General features: G+C 42.1%; 1 protein-coding gene across 2 annotated transcripts in view; it reads left to right on the forward strand.

Annotated features, from left to right (window-relative positions):
- BLTP3A (bridge-like lipid transfer protein family member 3A) overlaps positions 1-21,852 on the forward strand; it is an 85,445-nt gene that overhangs the window by 44,104 nt on the left and 19,489 nt on the right. For both annotated transcript variants that reach the window (XM_004043862.5, XM_063707549.1), the window contains exons 8-13: positions 29-221; positions 19,447-19,533; positions 20,069-20,239; positions 20,620-20,759; positions 21,159-21,300; positions 21,556-21,749. In XM_004043862.5, the coding sequence (XP_004043910.3) occupies positions 29-221; positions 19,447-19,533; positions 20,069-20,239; positions 20,620-20,759; positions 21,159-21,300; positions 21,556-21,749 (927 nt within the window). The remainder of the gene's footprint in view (positions 1-28; positions 222-19,446; positions 19,534-20,068; positions 20,240-20,619; positions 20,760-21,158; positions 21,301-21,555; positions 21,750-21,852) is intronic.

Here is a 21,852-nt window from a genome sequence, read left to right on the forward strand (position 1 = left end):
TTCCTGTTTCTCTCTCTGTCACATGTAGATCACTCCACCAGCTCCCAGTGCCCAGCAGTCCTGGGCCCAGGCATTTGGTGGCAGCCAGGGCAACAGCAACAGCAGCAGCAGCCGCCTCAGCCAGTACTTTGAGAAATTTGATGTGAAAGAGTCCTCCTACCATCTGCTCATCTCCCGCCTGGACCTGCACATTTGTGATGATAGCCAGTCCCGAGAGCCAGGTACCCCATGAGGCCTGAGCCTGGGCTGGGTGGTCCACGTCACTGTCTAGTTCTGGGCAGAGCCTGGGGATGAAGGCTCTTTTCAGAAGACATTGTGGAGTACTTTGGTTGGCTTCCCTTAATCACAGGCATTCCTTGGGCCTCAGCCCTCCTGTGGTAGCCCTGTTGTTTGAGGCAGTGCTGTTCAGCCTTTAGGGTACAGTAGAACCACATGTCATACTTAATAAAATACAGATGTTGGGCCTCTCCCCAAACACCTCTAAATTAGAGTCTTCAGTGGTAGAGTTCAAGCAGTGTAAACTTTTTTTTCCCTTCACCAAAGTTCTTTAGGCAATCCTGATGCTTATCAGAGGTTGAAAACGACTAGGGTGAGATTTTAGGAAAGTAAATTCAACTATAGAAAACCTCAGAATTTTTAGATTTGGGTCAGTTTAAATATTTATTGTGTGTAAATGTTCTCTTCCCAAGCAAGGTTATGTTGTAATCTCGACATACTTAGAACAACTGCCATTATATATGTGTTTGTATTTATTCAGAATGAAAAAAACTAATTGACTCATTGCTTTCCTTTATGAGCCCTGGGGAAACCACTTAACCTTCTGCTTAACCTGTTTGAGTTTCCACATTCATGAAATTGAGTTAAATGATGTCTCACTCATTACCTCAAAATTGTTGTCAGGCTCAAATGAGCCAATAGGCTGAATTTGGAGGACCTTGATTATAGGCTAATATTAAGTTTTATTACCCTGCTGCTTGTTTCTTCAAAACTATCTTTGTGTTTCCTTTAAACTCTCCTTTGCCATCAGCTCTTGGTTTTTGATGCTTATATATGGTATTAAATAGATTTTTCTCTTGCTGGCGTATCTTCTCTAAAGGCTTTGTTTACCTTATGATAAGATCTAGATTCACTGGCCAGGCACAGTGGCTCATGCCTGTAATCTCAATACTTTGGGAGGCTGAGGTGAGAGGATTGCTTGAGCTTAGGAGTTTGAGACCAGCCTGGGCAACATGGTGAAACCCGTCTCTACAAAAAATTTGAAAATTAGCCAGAGATCAGCTGCAGTGGGCTCACGCCTATAGTCCTATCACTTTGGGAGGCTGAGGTGGGAGGATTGCTTAAGTCCGGGAGTTTGAGACCAGCCTGGGCAATATAGTGAGACTCCATCTCTTAAAAAAAAATTAGCCAGGTGTGGTGGTGTGTCCCTGTAGTTCTAGCTACTCAGGAGGCTAAGGTGGGAGAATTGCTTGAGCCGAGGAGCTCAAGGTTGCAGTGAGCCATGATTTGTGCCACTGCACTCCAGCCTGGGTGACACAGTGAGACCCTGTTTAAAAAAAAAAATGAAGTGGTTTCAACCCTCCTCTACTCTCATTCTGAAAGGAAAGAAAGGAGCAATGACAGTGCAAAGATTGTTTTTGCCACCACAGGAAATAATTTGCCACTCACTCATTTTGGAAGTTTGTTACTAAAACAAGTATTATTTTGTTTAGTTATTTCTTCCAAGTGTTACTTAAAGGCTTTGGGTATTTTTTGGTTTGATTGTTTGTTTAGATTTTGTTTTTAATCCTTTCAGAATTCCTAATTAAGAGTACACAATTCAGAGTTTCATCCTGTCGCTTGATAAGGGATGTTTAGTACTATTCTCTTCAAGTGCCAGAGTTCTGTAATTCATACTAAGGTGTGAATGACTGTAGCTTCACCATTCATTTATTAAACTATATTGATCTTTTCTGTGGAATTTAACGAAGTTTTAGATGAGACATTTTATTTTATTTTTACAATGCAATTATTTATTTTACAAGGAGATTCTGTACATCAGGGAGGCATCTTGAAGTACAATACACCAGGCTTTCATTTCTTCTTACATTATGATTGTGAGTTTCCATATAACTTGGTACTTACATGGAAAGGGAACACAAAATCCATTTTTATATACATAAAACAAACACCCAAAGAGACTTGACCCCAAAATGTCTTGTTTCACTTGAAAAGAACATGAATGAGATGAAAGATGAACCAGATTACTTGGTGACACACAGAAGGCAAACAAGTAGCTCAGGAAATCAAATCCTGTTTCAAGCTTGGCACATTAAGGGTAAGAAAGGTAGTGAAAGAAGGGTTTGAAAATATCATCTCAAGCCACAAAAAATGCTGGCAGAAGACAGTCTCCAAACCAATAAGATAGAATGGTTAGAAGAAGTCAAGTTATTGTGTGGCTATCTTATATCCAGACCTCTAATAGACTGAGTGGAATTGTCACTTCTTTTCCCTCAGTTATCCCAAGTGTTAGTAAACTTCAAGGAGGCTGGGCACGATGACTTACACCTGCAATCTCAGAACTTTGGAAGGCCAAGATGGGCAGATTCCTTGAGCCCAGGTGTTCAAGACCAGCCTGGGCAACATCGCAAAACCTCATCTCTAAAAAACCACAAAAATCAGCTGGGCGTGGTGGCACACACCCGTAGTCCCAGCCACTCAGACTGAAGCGGGAGGATCGCTTGAACCCAGGAGGCAGAGGCTGGTCTGAGCCAAGATTGTGCCACTGCACTCCAGCATGGGTGACAGAGCGAGACCCAATCTCCAAAAACAAATCAAAACCAAACAAAAAACTTCAAGGAAGGCCGGGCATGGTGGCTCATGCCTATAATCCCAGCACTTTGGGAGGCCAAGGCAGGTGGATCACCTGAGGTCAGGAGTTTGAGACCAGCCTGACCAACATGGAGAAACCCCGTCTCTACTAAAAACACAAAATTAGCTGGGCATGGTGGCACATGCCTGTAATCCCAGCTACTTGGGAGGCTGAGGCAGGAGAATTGCTTGAACCCGGGAGGCGGAGGTTGCAGTGAGCCGAGATCGCGCCATTGCACTCCAGCCTGGGCAACAAGAGCAAAACTCCGTCTAGATAGACATTTTAAAATATGGGAATAATTCTCAGCCTACCATACCCAGGTGTGGTATAGGGGCAGAGATCAGGGAGAGTTCTTGTAACTCTTTCTCTGGGATGTGGGGAGAAAGGGGAAGGGAGAACTAGGTAATATAGAAAGGGCTTTAAGATTTTCTGGAGTTGTTCTGTCCAATATAGTAGCCACTAACCACGTGTGACTACTGGACACTTGAAATGTGGCTGATTCAAATTGAGATGTTCTGTAAATGTAAAATACACATTGGATTTCAAAGATATGTGTCAGGTCCATGACTACGCCAAATGTCATGCCCAGGATTAGGTTCCAGCCCATTCTGAGGTCGAGGGGAGTGGGTGGATGGGCAAATAGCCGAAAGAACACTTGGTCGGGGGGGTGGGGCACTGCCGGGGGGTAGGCAGGTGAAATGTACTTTTATTTAGCAGCTCTCTCATCAACAGCTCTCTCGCACTGGCCCGGCTGCTTGTCCGGGTGCTCGCATGTATAAAGCTGCGCGGGTGGCTCTCCCTTACCTTCAGAGTCAGCAGCTTAACTCTTCCCCTCTGGGCACAACCCAGTTCCTGGCTCTCCCTTGCCTGTCTGCCAGACGGCCAGTCTCCCTTACAGGGGTCAATAGCTTCACTCTCTCTGGGCGCCAGCGCCTGTACAAGAGCTGTGCCATGCCGTGCTGTGCCGTGCTGTCCAAGCTGAGCCCCAAGAGCATAGCATCAGCAGGGCAGTTACACCTTTTACAGACAATAGTGGTACAGGGCCAAGGGATGACCTTCCTATGTTATGGCTACATGGCTGTGATAACAGGTGGAGTTATATGCCTGCGCTCTAAACTCGCTGAGTCATGCAGGCCTGGACATCTGCCTAGGCATATTCCTTGACCAAAGCACATCCATGTACTTTACAATATGGTACCAAAAAAAGAGTGTAAACTACCTCAATAATTATTTTCATGTTGATTCCATGTTGAAATAACATTTGGTTATATTGGTTTAAATACATATTATTGGCCAGGCTCGGTGGCTCACGCGTGTAATCCCAGCAGTTTGGGATGCCAAAGGCGGGTGGGTCACCTGAGGTCAGGAGTTTGAGACCAGCCTGGCCAACATGGTGAAACCCCATCTCTACTTAAAAAAAAAAACAAAAACAAAAACAAAAATTAGCCGGGCGTGGTGGCAGACACCTTAATCCCAGCTACATGGGAGGCTGAGGCAGGAGAATTGCTTGAACCCAGGAGGTGGAGGTTGCAGTGAGCCAAGATTGCGCCATCGCACTCCAGCCTGGGGGACATGAGCGAGACTTTGTCTCAAAAAATAAATAAATAAATAAAATAAAAATAAATACATATTATTACAATTAATTTCACTTTTTATTTTTATTTTTTTGAGACAGTGTCTCGCTCTGTCGCCCAGGCTGGATTGCAGTGGCACAATCTTGGCTCACTGCAAGCTCTGCCTCCTGGGTTCACGCCATTCTCCTGCCTCAGCCTCCTGAGTAGCTGGGACTACAGGCGCCTGCCATCACGCCCGGCTAATTTTTTTGTATTTTTAGTAGAGATGCAGTTTCACCGTATGAACCAGGATAGTCTCGATCCCCTGATCTTGTGATCCGCCTTGGCCTCCCAAAGTGCTGGGATTATAGGCGTGAGCCACTGTGCCTGGCTAATTTCACTTTTTAAATACTGCTTTCATATAGCTATTAGAAAATTTAAAATTTCTTGTGTAATTATATTGTTGTTGTCGTTGTTGCTTTTGTTTGTTTTGTTTTGTTTTGCAGTAGAGGCTCACTGCATTCCCCAGGCTGGTCTCTTTAACTCCTGGGCTCAAATAATCTTCTTGCCTAAGCCGCCTGGGTAGCTGGGACTACAGGCACATGCCACCAAGTCCAGCTCACATTATTTTTATTTTAATTTTATTTTTTTTTTGATTCTCACACCTCAGCCTCCCGAGTAGTTGGGATTACAGGCGCCCACCACCATGCCTGGTTGATTTTTTTGCATTTTCAGTAGCAATGGGGTTTCACTATGTTGGCCAGGCTGGTCTTGAACTCCTGACCTCAAGTGATCCGCCCACTTCAGCCTCCCAAAGTGTTGGGATTACAGGCGTGAACCACTGTGCCCAGCCCCAGTCTATATTTCTATTAGATATCATTACTTTAGAATTATCTGTCCAATATGGTATTAAATTGCCACATGCAGCTATTTAAATTAAAATGAAAATTACAATTAAAAATTCATTTTCATTTTAATTAAAATTAAAATTAGTTCTTTATTTGCTGTAGCCACATTTCAATTGCTCAGTATAGTCTATAAGCCATAGAACACTTCCATCATCACATAAAGTTCTTTGGACAGTGCTGCTCTAGAGACCACTTGAAGGCCACACCTGGATGTTGGAACTGCTGACTAACATGCTCACCTATCCCTGGGTATTAGAGGTGAAATGATCGGAAACTGGATGGTTCATTGGGGTTAGCACTGTCTTGAGGTGGGACAGCATTGTCTTTTAAAATCAAACTGGATGGCAAAGATAGAAATAAGGCTTTCCCCAGAAAATAAAAAAAGAAAAAAATCAAACTGGAGCTCACATTTCAGGCTTCTGAGAGAAGATTGGTGATTGATGGGGAAGAGAGTACCACCTGCTTTTTAACTGTTTTCTCTTAGGGTAAAGCCTGTTAGCCAAAAACCTTCCTTATTTCTCTTTTTTAAGGGCAGGCTATTCTCTTCCCACTAGTTCACTAGAGAATTTTAGTCATTTATATACACTATTTACCATTTATATCTCATATATGATTATGTGTTTACAATTAGATATGTTGATAATTGTTAATTATATTTGATTCCAATTCTACACCCTACTATAATAAGCTCATTCCATGTAGTTTATTGTTCTTTTAGCTCTAAGCAACTCCAGCAGAGGAAGCATGGTTGTGGAACCTTCTTCCTCTAGTAGCCTAGGTCATGCATTCTCAGCTGAGATATCACCCCAAACAGGTGAAAATTGGCTCTTTTCTTTTAAGCTGTATTGAGATACAATCTCACACCATACAATTCATCCATTTACAATATATAACTCAGTGTTTTTTGATATATTCATAGGGTTGTATAACCATCTCAATAATCTAATTTCAGAACATTTTTGTTTCCCCTAAAAGAAACCCCGTATCCATTTGCTGTCACTCCCCATTTTGAATCCCTAAGCAACCACTAATCTATTTTTGATATTTGCCTATTCTGGAAATTAAAAATTGGTTTCGGGGGTGCAGTGGGGATCTTAGATATAACAATCATCTGTGGCCCTCTAAAGCTTAACCCAGCCAGGCACGGTGGCTCACACTTGTAATCCCAGCACTTTGGGAAGCCGAGATGGAAGATTGCTTGAGCCCAGGAGTTCTATTTTTTTTTTTAATTAAAAAGTAAAAATAAAGTTTAACCTGACTGACAAAATTTTATTCCTTAGTACTTAGTTTATCTCATTGAGCAGTATTGACAGTGAGTTCATGGAAGATACACAAAATGTGTGGAAGATCAGTGTTACAAACTGTGACAAGTAGATGGCTGTGGTTAGAGGACTTTCTCTCAATCAGGTGCTCCATCTCAGAGTTATATGGTGAGAGGTGGCTTGCAACTGCCTGTTGCCTGCCATTGGCTGCTTTGCTAGTGTTACTTATGTTTGATCCTCAGTACTTTTGTGATTTGAACTTTGAGTATTAAATGAAAATAGTTTATTTTAAAATTTTATTTATTTATTTTTTTGAAACAGGGTCTTGTTCTGTCGCCCAGTCTGGAGTGTCATGGCATGATCATAGTTCACTGAAGCCTCAACTTCCCAGACTCAAACGATCCTCCCACCTCAGCCTCCCAAGTAGCTGGGACTACAGGCATGTGTCACCACACCTGGCTAATTTTTGTATTTGTTGTAGAGATGAGGTCTCGCTATGTTACCAGGGCTGGTCTTGAACTTCTGAGCTCAAGCAATCCTTCTGTCTTGGCCTCCGGATTATGGGTGTGATCCACTGTGCCTGGCCTATGTTACTTTTATTTTTTTTTTGCCCACATATCTGTATACAATTCAGAAAATAGTTTATGTTTTATTATTTAATTCTGTAAAAGTTATTCAATTCATCATTAAGTTAATCAAGTGCTGAAAAAATGTTGACACTACTGAATGAGTAATAGTTTAAAAGTTATTTTCTTTTTTCTTTTTAATTTTTATGGGTGATAGGTTATATGTTTATGGGATACATGAGATATTTTCATGCAGGCATACGATACATAATAATCACATCAGGGTAAATCGGTTATCTATCACCTCAAGCATTTATCATTTATTTGTGTTACAAACATTCTAATTTTACTCTTTTAGCTATTTTTAAATGTACAATAAATTATTGTTGACTTAGGTTGCTTCCAAATCTTGGCTATTATGAATAGTGCTGCAGTAAACATGAGAGTGCAAATATCTCCTGGGCATACTGATTTCATTTCCTTTGGATAAATATCCAGTAGTGGGATTGCCTGATCATATGGTAGTTCTATCTTTAGTTTTTTGAGGAACTTCCATACTGTTCTCCATAGTAGTTATACTAATTTACATTCCCACCAACAGTGTCCAGGGGTTCCCTTTTCTCTACATCTTTGCCACCATTCATTTTTGCCTGTCTTTTGGATAAAAGCCATTTTTACTGGGGTAAGATGACATCTCATTGTAGTTTTATTTTGTTTTTGTTTTTGTTTTTGTTTTTGTTTTGAGATGGAGTCTCATTCCATTGCCCAGGCTGGAGTGCAGTGGCATGATCTCTGCTTACTGCAAGCTCCGCCTCCCAGGTTCACGCCATTCTCCTGCCTCAGCCTCCTGAGTAGCTGGGACTTCAGGCGCCTGCCACCACGCCTGGCTAATTTTTTTTGTATTTTTAGTAGAGACGGGATTTCACCATGTTAGTCAGGATGGTCTCAATCTCCTGACCTTTTGATCCACCCACCTTGGCCTCCCAAAGTGCTGGGATTACAGGCGTGAGCCACCACACCCGGCCTGGTTTGTTTTTGAGACAGACTCTTGCTGTGTTGCCCAGGCTGGAGTGCAGTGGCAAGATGTCAGCTTACTGCAACCTCTGCCTCTGGGGTTCAAGCAATTCTCATGCCTCACCCTCCCGAGTAGCTGGGATTACAGGCACTCGTGACCATGACAGACTAATTTTTGTATTTTTAGTAAAGACAGGATTTCACCGTGATGGCTAGGCTGGTCTCGAACTCCTGGTTTCAAGTGATCTGCCCACCTCGGCTTCCCAAAGTGCTAGGATTACAGGCATGAGCCACTGTACCCAGCCTCATTGTAGTTTTGATTTTCATTTCTCTAATGATCCATGATATTGAGCACTTTTTCATATGCCTGTTTGCCATTTGTATGTCTTCTTTTGATACATGTCTATTCAGGTCTTTTGCCCATTTTTAATTGGATTATTAGATTTTTTTTCCTGTTAAATTCCTTATTTATTATAGTTATTAATCCCTTGCCAGATGAATAGTTTGCAAATGTTTTCTCCCATTCTGTGGGTTGTCTCTTTACTTTGTTGATTGCTTCTTTTTCTGTGCAGAGGCTTTTTAACTTAATGTCATCCCATTTGTCCATTTTTGCCATGGTTGCTTGTACCTTGGGAGCATTACTCAAGAAATCTTTGCCCAGACCAATGTTGTGGAGAGTTTCCCCAGTGTTTTCTTGTAGTAGTTTCATAGTTTGAGGTCTTAGACTTAAGTCTTTAATCCATTTTGATTTGATTTTCGTATATGGCAAGAGATAGGGGTCTAGTTTCATTCTTCTACATATGGATATCCAGTTTTCCTAGAACCATTTACTGAAAAGACCATCCTTTCCCCAATGTATGTTCTAAGTACCTTTGTCAGTAATGAGTTCACTGTAGATGTAGATGTATGGATTTGTTTCTGAGTTCTTTATTTTGTTCCATTGGTCTATATGTCTGTTTTTATGCCATGCTGTTTTGGTTATAGCACTGTAGTATAATTTGAAGTCAGGTAATGTGATTCCTCCAGTTTTGTTCTCTTTGCTCAGCTGGCTTGGCTATTCTGTTTTTTTTTTGTTTGTTTGTTTGTTTGTTTTTTGTGGTTCCATGTACATTTTAGGATTATTTTTCCCATTTCTGCGAAGAATATCATTGGTATCTATTTTTGTTTTGAGACAGGGTCTTGCTCTGTTGCCCAGGCTGAATTGCAGTGGTACAATCATGGCTCACTGCAGCCTTAACCTCCTGGGCTCAAGTGATCCTTCCACTTCAGCCTCCTGAATAGCTGGGACTATAAGTGCACACCACCATGCCCGGCTAATTTTTAAATTATTATTATTATTATTTTTTGAGACGGAGTCTTGCTCTGTCACCCAGGCTGGAGTGCAGTGGTACAATCTTGGCTCACTGCAAGCTCCGCCTCCCAGGTTCACGCCATTCTCCTGCCTCAGCCTCCTGAGTAGCTGGGACTACAGGCGCCCACCACCACGCCTGGCTAATTTTTTGTATTTTTTAGTAGAGACGGGGTTTCAGCGTGTTAGCCAGGATGGTCTCGATCTCCTGACCTCGTGATCCACCTGCCTCGGCCTCCCAAAGTGCTGGGATTACAGGCGTGAGCCACCGCGCCAGGCCTAATTTTTAAATTTTTTATAGAAATGAAGTCTCCCTATGTCACCCAGTCTGGAGTCATTGGTATTTTGATAGGGATTGCATTGAATCTGTAGGTTGCTGGGGTGGTATAGGCAATACTGATTCTCTAATCCATGAACATGGAATATCTTTCCATTTTTTTGTGTCCACTTCAATTTCTTTTCCCTCCCCTCCCCTCCCCTCCCCTCCCTTTCCCTTCCCTTCTCTCCTTCCTTCTTTCCTTGCTTCCATTTTTTTTGAGACAGAGCCTTGCTCTGTCACCCAGGCTGGAGTACTGTGGCGCAATCTCAGCTCACTGCATCCTCCACTTCCCAGGTTCAAGCGATTCTCCTGCCTCAGCCTCTGGAGTAGCCGAGAATACAGGCACCCACCACCACGCCTAGCTAATTTTTGTATTTTTAGTAGGGATGGGGTTTCACCATGTTGGCCAGGCTGGTCTCGAATTCTTGACCTCAAGTGATCCACCTGCCTTGGCCTCCCAAATTACTGGGATTACAGGCATGAGCCCAGCCCTCCTCAATTTCTTGTGTCAGTGTTTTATAGTTTTTGTTATAGAGATCTTTCACTTCTCTGGTTAAGTTTATTCCTATAAACTTAGGAATTGTAAATGGGGTTACTCTCTTGATTTCTTTTTCAGATTGTTTGCTGTTGGCGTATTGAAATGCTACTGATTTTTGTGTATTGATTTTATATCCTGCAACTTTACTGAATTTGTTTATTGGTTCTAATAGTTTTTTGGTGGAGTCTTTAGATTTTTTCAAATATAAGAGATCATATCATCTGCAAACAAGGATAATTTGACTTCTTCCTTTCCAATTTGGATACTCTTTATTCTTTCTGTTGTCTAATTGTTCTAGCTAGGACTTCCGGTACTATGTTGAATAACAGTGGTGAAAGTGGGCATCCCTATCTTGTTCCAAATATTACAGGAAAGGCTTTCAGTTTTCCCGCATTGAGTATGATAATAGGTACAGGTCTGTTGTATATACATTTTATTATGTTGAGTTGTGTTCCTTCCATACAGTTTTTTGAAGGTTTTTGTCATGAGAGATGTTGAATTTTATCAAGTGCTTTTTCAGTATCAGGTAAAATGATCATATATTTTTGTTCTTCATTCTGTGATATGTTGTATCTTATAGATTGATTTGCATATTTGGATCATTCTTGAATCCCTGGGATAAATCCCTGTTGGTCAGGATGTATGGTCTTTTTAATGTGTGGTTGAATTCCATTTGCTAGTATTTTTTTGAGGATTTTTGCATCAGTGTTCATCAGGAAGATCGGCCTGTAGTTTTCTGTTTGCTTTTTCTTTTTTTTTTTTTTCCAAGAACACTTTCATGTAGGAAGTTTTCTTTTTGATGTGTCTTTGTCTGATTTTGTTATCAGGGCATACTGGCTTCATAGAATGATTCTGGAAGTATTCCTCCTCTATTTTTTGGAATAATTTGAATAGGATAGATATTAGTTCTTCTTTAAATGTTCGGTAAAATTCAGCAGTGAAGCTATTGGGTCCTGGGCTGTTCTTTGCTGGGAGACTTTTTATTATACCTTTGATCTCATTACTTGTTATTATCTATTCGGGTTTTGGATTTCTTCATGGTTTGATCTTAGTAGGCTGTATATAGCTAAGCATTTATCCTTTTCTTCTTGGTTTTCCAATTTATTGCTTATGGTAGTCTCTACTGATTTTTTGAATTTCTGCAGTGTTGTTTATAGTGTCTCCTTTTTCGTCTCTGATTTTATTTATTTGGGTCTTCTCTCTTTTTTCTTAGTCTGGGGAAAAGTTTGTCAATTTTGTTAATCTTTTCAAAAAAACTTTTCCTTTTGTTGATCTTTTCTATTGTTTTTGTTTCAATTTCATTTATTTCTGCTTGATCTTTAGTATTTATTATTATTTATTTTCTTCTATTAATTTTGGATTTGGTGTCCTTGCTTTTTTAGTTCTTTAAGATGTACCATGAGGTTATTTACTTGAAATTTTTCTACTTTTCTTTTTTTCCTTTTTTTTTTTTTTTGAGATAGCCTCACTCTGTCACCCAGGCTGGATGCAGTGGCATAATCTCGGCTCACTGCATCCTCTGCCTCCTGGGCTCAGATGATCCTTCAACCTCAGCTTCCCACGTAGCTGAGACTACAGGCATGCACTACCATGCCAGGCTAATTTTTTTTTTTTTTATAGAGATGAGGTTTTGCCATGTTGCCCAGGCCTGTCTTGAACTCCTGGACTCAAGGGATCTGCCTGCCTTGGCCTCCCAAAATGCTAGGATTATAGGCTTGAGCCCAGGAGATAGAGGCTGCAGTAAGCTGTGATTGCACCAGTGCACTCCAGCCCAGGCAACAGAGCAAGACCCTGTCTCAAAAAAAATAATAATAATAAATAAATAAATAAATCAGGGCCGGGTGCGGTCACTCATGGCTGTAATCCCAACACTTTGGGAGGCTGAGTGGGACAGATTACTTGAGGTTAGGAGTTCAAGACCAGCCTGGCTAACATGGCAAAATCCTGTTTCTACTAAAAATACAAAAATTAGCTTGGCATGGTGGCAGGCAGCTGTAATCCCAGCTACTTGGGAGGCTGAGGCAGGAGAATCACTTGAACCCGGGAGGTGGAGGTTGCAGTGAGCCAAGATTGCACCACTGCACTCCAGCCTGGGCAACAGAGTGAGACTCGGTCTCAAAAAAAAAAAAAAAATACATAGCTATTCCGTCTGTTTTTTTAGTTTTAATTTGCATGAAATACCTTTTTCCATCCCTTTATTTTTCAGTCTATTTGTGTCTTTGTAGGTGAAGTGTGTTTCTTGTAGAGAACAGATCACTGGGTTTTGTTTTTTAATGCATTCTGCCATTCTGTGTCTTTTGATTGGAGTGTTTAGTCTATTTACATTCAACATTATTATTGATAAGTAAGGACTTGTTCCTGTCATTTAATTTGTTTTCTGGCCTTCTTTTCCTTCTGACTTTCTTTCCTGTCTTCCTTTCTGTGAAGGCAATTTCCTCTAGTGCTACATTTTAATTTCTTGCATTTTATTTATTTATTTTTTTTGGTGCGTCTGTGGTAGATTTTTTCTTTTTCTTTTTTTCTTGTTTTTAGAGACAAAGTCTTGCTCTGTCACCCAGGTTGGAGTGAAGTGGCATGATCTCAGCTCTGCCTTCTGGGTTCAAGCAATTCTTGTGCCTCAGCCTCCTGAGTAGCTGGGATTACAGGCATGCACCACTGCACCCGGCTAATTTTTGTATTTTCAGTGGAGACGGGGTTTCGCCATGTTGGCCAGGCTGGTCTCAAACTCCTGGCATGAAGTGATCCACCTGTCTTGGCCTGCCAAAGGACTACAGGCATGCACCACCACAACTGGCTAATTATAGGTGTGAGCCACTGTGCCCAGCCAGTTTTTTTTTATTTGAAATTACGATGAGGCTTACAAATAACATCTTATACCCCATTATTTTAAACTGATGACAACTTAACACTGATTACAAAAACAAACCAACTAACAAACAAGCAAAGAGGAAATTAACAAAAACTCTAATTTCATCTCCCTGGTTTTTAACTTTTTGTTGTTTTTCTGTATATTTTATTATACCGTCTATGTCTTGAAAAGTTGTTGTAGTTATTTTTGATAGGCTCATCTTTTAGTCTTTCTATTCAAGATGTGAGTAGTTCATACATCATAATCACAGGATTATAATATTCTGTTTGTAATTATTTCCAGTGAGTTTTATACCATCAGATGATTTCTTATTGCTCGTTAACGTCCTTTTCTTTCAGACTGAAGAACTCCCTTTAGCATTTCTTATAGGACACATCTGGTGTTGATGAAATCCAGTTTGTTTGCAAAAGTATTTCTCCTTCATGTTTGAAGCATATTTTCATGGATATACTATTCTAGGATAAAAGTTTTCTCCTGGTCCTGCGCGGTGGCTCATGCCTTTAATAATCCCAGCACTTTGGGAGGCTGAGGCAGGCTGATCACCTGAGTTTGGGAATTTGAGACCAGCCTGACCAACACGGAGAAACCCTGTCTCTACTAAAAGAAATACAAAATTAGCCGGGTGTGGTGGTGCATTCCTGTAATCCCAGCTACTCAGGAGGCTGAGGCAGGAGAATCGCTTGAACCTGGGAGGTGGAGGTTGTAGTGAGCCAAGATCGTGCCACTGCACTCCAGCCTGGGTGACAAGAGCAAAACTCGGTCTCAAAAAAAAAAAAAAAGTTTTTTTCCTTCATCACTTTAAATATGTCATGCCTCTCTCTCCTAGCAGACTGAGAAGTCTGCTGCCAGACATATTGAAGCTGCTTTGAATGTAATTTCTTTTCTCTTGCAGCTTTTAGGATCCTTTCTCTATCCTTGACTTTTGGGAGTTTGTTTATTAAATGCCTTGAGATAGTCTTCTCTGGATTAAATTTGCTTGTATTCTATAATCTTCTTGTACTTGGATATTGGTATCTTCTCTAGGTTTGGAAAATTCTCTGTTATTATCCCTTTGAGTGAACTTTCTACCCCAATGTCTCTTTCTACCTCCTCCTTAAGGCCAATAATTCTTAGATTTGCCCTTTTGAGGCTATTTTCTGGATCTTGTAGGTATGCTTCATTCTTTTTTATTCTTTTTTCTTGTATCTCCCCTGATTATGCTTTTTCAAATAGCCTGTCTTCAAGCTCACCAATTCTTTCTCATACTGGATCAATTCTGCTGTTGAGACTCTGATGCATTCTTCAGTGTGTCAGCTGATTTTTTTCAGCTCCAGAATTTCTGCTTAATTTTTTTAAGAGATAGGTTCTCACTCTGTTGCCCAGGCTGGAGTACAGTGGCATAATCATAGCTCACTGCAGCCTCAAAGTCCTGGGCTCAAGTAATCATCTCACTTTGGCCTTCTGAGTGGCTAGGACTACAGGCATGCACCACCACAACTGGCTAATATTTTTATTTTTTTGTAAAGACGGGGTCTCACTGTGTTGTTCAGGGTGGTCTTGAACTTCTGACCTCCCATCTCACTTTGCTTTGGGAGCAAAGTGTTGGGATTATAGGCAAGAGCCACTGCGCCCAGCCTCTGCTTGATTTTTAGAAATTATTTTAATCTTTTTGTTAAAAGATTAGGATAGGATTCCTAATTTTTTCTTTGTGTTATCTTGAATTTCATTGAGCTCCCTCAAAACAGCTATTTTGAATTCTCTGTTACTCCAGGTTTGGTCACTGGGGCCTTATTTAGTTCATTTGGTGAGGTCATGTTTTCCTGGATGGTCTTGGTGCTGGTGGAGGTTCGTTGATGTCTGGGCATTAAAGAGTTAGGTATTTATCATAGTCTTCACAGTCTGGAGTTGTGTTTACCTGTTCTTGTGAAGGCTTCCCAAGTATTCAAAAGGAATTGAGTGTTGTGATCTAAATTTTTGGCCACTGCAGCTGTATCTGCATCAAGGGACATCCCAAGCCCAGTAATACTGTGACTCAGAGGTATTGCCTTGGTGGTCTTGGGTAAGATCAAGAATTCCCTGTATTACCAGGCAGAGCCTCTTGTTCTCTTCTCTTACTCTCCCCCATATAGCAGTGTCTCTCCATGCTAAGCTGCCTGGAACGAGGGGAAGGGTGACACAAGCACACCGTGGCCACCACCACTGGTATTGTTCTGGGTTAGATGTGAAGCCAGCACTACACTGGGTCTCTCCTAAGGCCCATGGTGACCACTGCCTGGCTGCTGCTGATATTCACTCAAGGTCTTCAGTCAGCAGGTGGCAAATTTAGCCAGGCATGTGTGCTTCCCTTTGGGGCGGTGAGCTTCCCCTAGCTCAGGGCGGGATCCAAGAATGCCATCCAGGAGCCATGGCCCGGAGTCGGGAACCTTAGGAATCTATGTAGTGCTCTATTCTACTATGGCTGAGCTGGCACCCAAGCCACAAGACAAAGTCCTTCCCACTCTTTCCCTTCCTTTCCTTATACAGAAGGAATTTCTCTCCAGGACCACCACTGCCCCAGGCCCACAGCAAGTACTGCCTGGCTACTGCCAGTGTTTACTCAAGGCCCAAGAGCTCTTCAGTCAGCTTGTGGTGAATGTTCTCAGGTCTGGGTCTCTCCTTTCAAGGCAGTGGGCCCCTCTCTGGCCCAGGGCAGGTCCAGAGATGTCGTCTAGGAGCTAAAGCCTGGATTCGGGGACCCCAGGAGCCTGCTTTGTACCCTACCCCACTATGGCCGAGCTGGTACCCAGCTGCAAGACAAAGTCCCCTTTTCTCTTCTGTCTTCTTTCCTCAAGCAGGAGGAGTCTCTCCTTGTGGCCACCACAGGTAAGAGTGCACTGGGTCACACCTGAAGCCAGCACAGCCCGGGGTCTCAACCAAGGCCCATGGCAAATACTGTCTAGGTGCTGCTCATGTTTATTCAAGGCCCAAGGGCCCTTTAGTCAGCAGGTGATGAATCCTTCCAGGACTGGGTCCTTCTCTTCAAGGCAGTGGGTTCCATTCTGACCCAGGATCTGTTGTATCTAGAAATGTCATGCGGGAGCTAGAGGCCTAGAATGGGGGCCTCAAGACTCTGCCTGGTGCCCTGTTCTACCATAGTTGAGCTGGTATCCAAATTGCAAGACAAAGTCCTCTGTATTCGCCCCTCTCCTCTCCTCTCCTCTCCTCAGGTGCAAGGAAGCAGTCTCTCCCAGAGCTGCAAACTGTGCTGCATGGGGTTGGGGGAGGGGTGATGCAAGCATTCCTTTGGCTATCCCAGTTGGTATCTCAGGTCACTTGCACCCCAAGTCCATTGGCTCTGATCCCAGCATAGCACCAGTAGTTGCTCAGGAATTAACAATCCTTGTGGCTTTTCAAATTTCTTAAGGATCCTAGAGCACTTTAGCATGCAGTGATGGGGCTAGCCAGAACTCAGGTAATAACCTCTAATAACCTCCGGATGGATGATTCCTCTCTGACTAGGGCTGGTCTAAATGCTCTGTGGGCACTGGCAGAATTCTGCCCTGTGTTGGCTTTCTGCTGTGACAGCACTGAGTTCCAATGCAAAGTCCCATAATTACTATGATGTCTCTCCCCCAAGCACACGGATTCTGTCTGTGCCATGAGGCCACTGCCAGGAGGCTGGGGGTGGGGTGGTGTCAGCAATTCAAGACTGTCTTTTCTACCTTCTTTGGTGCATCTTTACTTAATATGATGTTAAAACTGGGTACTGTGATCACTCATCTGATTTTTGGTTCTTATGAAGATGATTTCCTGTGTGGATAGTTGTTTTTCGTTTGTGTTTTGCAACAGGGTCTTGCTCCATTGCCAAGCAGGCTGGAGTGCAGTTGTGTGATCACGGCTCACTGCGGCAAACTCTCAGGCTCAGGGGATCCTCCTGCCTCAGCCTCCTGACTGAGGCTAGGACTCCCGACTGGGACTACAGGCATGCGCCACCATACTCAGCTGTTTTTTTTTATTTTTTTGTGGCAGGGGGAGTGTTTTTGCCCTGTTGCCCAGGCCCACCTCAGCCTTCCAAAATGCTGAGATTACAGGAATGAGCCACCATGCCCAGCGTGGATAGTTGTTCAATTTGATGTTCTTGCTAGGGGAATAATCACTGGAGGGGGTGTGTTTGGCCATTTTGCTCTACCTCCTCCTCTAAAGTTCTTTTCTTTTCTTTTCTTTTTTTTGAGACAGTCTTGCTCTGTCACCTAGGCTGGAGTGCAATGGCGCCATCTCAGCTCACTGCAACCTCTGCCTCCTGGGTTCAAGGGATTCTCCTACCTCAGCCTCCTGAGTAGCTGGGATTACAGGCATGTGCCACCACGTCCAGCTAATTTTTGTATTTTTAGTAGAGACGAAGTTTCATCATGCTGGCCAGGCTGAGTCTCGAACTCCTGACCTCAAGTGAACCACCTGCCTCAGCCTCCCAAAGTGCTGGGATTACAGGCATGAGCCACGGTGCCTGGCCAGTTATTTTCTTATATCAAGCAAAAGTTAAAGGTTATGTTCACTACAAATAATTTTTAGAAATTAAAATTTTTGGCCAGGCACAGTGGCTTATCCCTGCACTTTGTAATCCCTGCACTTTGAGGGGGCCGAGGTGGGTGGATCACGAGCTCAGGAGTTCGAGACTAGCCCGACCAACATGGTGAAACCCCGTCTCTACTAAAAATACAGAAATGAGCCGGACATAGTGGTGCATGCCTGTAATCTCAGCTACTCAGGAGGCTGAGGCAGGAGAATCACTTGAACCCAGGAAGCAGAGGTTGCAGTGAGCAGAGTTAGTGCCACCGCACTCCAGCCTGGGCAACAGAGTGAGACTCTGTCTCAAAAAAAAAAAAAATTAAAAATTTTTAATTGTTTTTCATTTGTGGAAAAAAAATTGGAATATTTAAAATTTTGATTATATTGCTATTATATATTTATATAAGTTGATCATTTGCATATTTAATTTGAGACATTGTAATATATATATAAGTAAAACTAAAAGTTAGCAAATATAGTTGTGAAGTTAAATATTGATATATTTTTAAAATGTTAATTTAACTTTTAACTTAAAAATTATTTAGGGTTTCTTAACCCAGTAATGAATAAAAAGAGCATGCTTTATACATGTTCTTTTTAAAATGTTAAAGCACATATATACATATAGTACGTTAACATATATATTTGTGGTATTAAAATTTCATGGAGAGAGGGCAGTTAGGAAAAAAGTATCTTAAAAGCCTACTTGGGGTGATTATGAAGAGTTGAGAAACAGAAACATTGTGTAGGGGTCTCTCTTGGTAGGAGAATTTGGGATGGCAAAATGTCGATTGGATGGAAATGACCCTACTGGTTGAAGATATGCCAGCTTACACCTAGAGGATTCCATGGTATTTCCCTTCACTCATTTCTGTGGTGTTTTCTCTCATATTTTTGAGCATCTACTACTTACAAGGCTCTATGCTAGATATACTAGTAGGAGACAGGCTGGAAGTTGAATAGGGTGACCCAGACAATACACACATGCAGAGGAAATACTTTCTACTTTTACAGTTCTTTAGTCTAATTGGAAAGAGATGATAGAAACATGGAAAGTTCATTCATTTAGTAAGAATTAAATGTAAATTCAAGGTAAACATAATGTAATATTTGGCTTATTGCTAAAAATTTCAGTTTACTTATAATATTCTATGTGTTTATTTTATAATGTCCTGTTTGTGTAGTGTTTTTAGCATTCTGTGGTACTTTGTATGTATAGTATATAATCATTGTCTAATATCACAGCTTTAGCTCTGAGGCCAGGATATGAAAGGAAATAATATAGGTTATTGTTTTGGGGGAATCTGGCTTCTGCCTCTTCGTGTGTTGTGTTGAGGGAAAATAATACTAGGATTGGGGAAACAGTCAAGGCTATAGAGTGTGTCTGGGAAACCTAGGACTGTAATTTCCGAATCCCGAGTTTGGCGGTCTCTTTTGCCTTTCTGGAAATCTGGCAACCATTTACAGAGACAATGGAATATACTTTCTTTTGGGTCTTTTAGAGCATGTCCATTGGCTATTGTAACTCAAAAGAGGGCCTCAGCTTTGCAAATCACCTCACATCGTGGCCTTTTGGCTGCACCGTGTTATCAGCTGGGCTTTGAAGCTGGTCGTTAAGAGGACTTCTGCATGCTTTAGGTGGTGTTTTGGCTTCTTTGTTCCTTCCACTGCCATTCACCTGTATTTTTATTTTATAGGTGTCTCTGCCAACAGACTCATGGGTGGTGCCATGCAGCTTACCTTCCGCAAGATGGCGTTTGACTATTACCCTTTCCACTGGGCAGGTTAGGAAAACTCTGAATGGGGCCAATTCTCGCAGAGCCCAAAATATTGAGGGCAGATTCCTGGATTCATCCCTGACCGCTTAACAGGAGGTTGCCAGAGATTGCAGTGCATGCTCAGAGGGGTGTTGGAAATATCCCTCTTCAAGAGGACATCTGGAAACTTGCAGGTTCCACTATTGATGATTCTTTATCAGTAATGAGAGGAAGTGAGTAGGGGAGATATCTAGTGCCTGAGATATTGCTTTTGATTCTACTCTCAGCCCCTCACTTCCACTAGTGTTAGAGCCTCTCCAGTAGTCCATAGTCAAATATGGCAGCAGTCAACAGCTTGCCTTTAGGGAGCCTTTGAGAAAAATCACATATGGAACCCAGAAGAATGTGCAACCTATCATTGGATAATTTTTCCTTATCCTAGAGATTTCTGCACTGTGGGTGAGGAATCAGATTCTGAACTATGACTATACTGACAGAAAGGAAAAATTGGAACATTCATCATGATCTTGGGCTAAAATCTTTTCACTTCTTCGTTGCACAGGTGATAGCTGCAAACATTGGGTACGCCACTGTGAAGCCATGGAGACCCGAGGCCAGTGGGCCCAGAAGCTGGTGATGGAATTTCAGAGCAAAATGGAGAAGTGGCATGAAGAGACGGGTCTGAAACCACCCTGGCACCTTGGAGTAGACGCTCCCTTTCGGAGAAAAGCAGGTGGGTTATGAGGAACTGGAAGACTCCAGTTGCTTAGCCTCTTGCCATTTATCTTTGAATAACAGTGGAGATAAAGCAAGAACTAGCTAATTATCCCAGCTGTATGTAATGGAGAGACATCAGTGGCTTTTTTCTTTACAGAGACCTCTTTGACCCCAGGGATAGCCACAGTGTTGATGTCACGTCATCATCTCTATTCAGTAGACTGTTGCCTTGGTCTTAAGAATAATATCATTTTTGAGTTCATCCAGGAGCTAGACAGTGTTAAGCTCTCTTTCCTACATATAACATTAATGATCTTAGGATTTTTACTTTCCTTATTCTATTAGTAATGAGAGTTGAATGTATCTGATTCTTTTTCCCACCTTATTTTTATTTAGATTCTCTTTCCAGTCCTCGAAAGAACCCTCTTGAGAGAAGCCCCTCTCAGGGCAGACAGCCTGCCTTTTGGCCTCCAGCATGGAACCGCTTACGCTCTAGCTGCATGGTGGTACGGGTGGATGACCTGGACATCCACCAGGTGAGGACATGGGGAAACATGGTTGGAAAGAGGTGGAGCAGTTTACTTGGAAGGCAGCTGGAACAGTATAAACAAAGTTTTGGAATTTGGGGACTATTTACCTCACTTCTGGGAAGATTAATAGTTTGGTCTGTTTCTTTCTGAGCATGGCTGGTGAGATCAGGACTTGGGAATTCCCCCAGTTTTACTGTGAATGCTCTGCTTTGAACCTCCCGCTGAAAAAACTAACTCGCGTATAGTGCGAGGCAGGTGTGAGAACGCCTGGAATATATGTGAAAGATACTGTGTTCCCTGTGACAGGCTTCAGAGGGATGGTAGAGGCTTTATGCTTCCTAAGCGGAAATGGAGGGCTGCTCTAAGTTTGATTGTTGATACTAACAATAAGTTGTGATTGTTTAGGTTTCCACCGCTGGACAGCCAAGTAAAAAGCCATCTACACTCCTTTCCTGCAGTCGGAAACTTCACAACCTCCCTACCCAGGTCTCTGCCATTCATATTGAGTTCACAGAGTATTACTTCCCAGATAATCAGGAGCTTCCAGGTAAGCATCTATAGGCTGGCTATTTTTCTGTCTAGCTCATGCTTTTCCCATTTGTCAGCCTTGGGGCCACTACGTATATTTTTATTTGTTATTAGGAGTTTTCAGTGTTTGAGTTAATTTAGCACACTTTTGTTAAACACTCTGCCCTGTATAAATGTGTACCTTTGCTCTGTTCGTAATATAGTTAATATTAGGTAGTAAGAGCCTAGCTATTGCTTTTTACAGGATGTTTCTTTTCTTCCCTCTGCTTTCCAGTTCCTTGTCCTAATCTCTACATTCAGTTAAATGGTCTGACATTTACTATGGATCCTGTTAGTTTGCTCTGGGGAAACCTCTTTTGCCTGGATTTATACCGCAGCTTGGAGCAGTTCAAAGCTATCTACAAGCTGGAAGATTCAAGTCAGAAAGATGAACACTTGGACATCCGACTAGATGCATTCTGGTTGAAGGTGAGGGGAGAGTGTGACTTTTATCCCCTGTTGGTAGCCACAGCTGCATTTTTCCAATGGATATAATCCATGGTTTTGCTCTGTCCATTTTGTGGAAGTAAGA

The sequence above is a fragment of the Gorilla gorilla genome, chromosome 5 (genome assembly GCF_029281585.2).
Source record: "Gorilla gorilla gorilla isolate KB3781 chromosome 5, NHGRI_mGorGor1-v2.1_pri, whole genome shotgun sequence".
Taxonomy (NCBI): domain Eukaryota; kingdom Metazoa; phylum Chordata; class Mammalia; order Primates; family Hominidae; genus Gorilla; species Gorilla gorilla.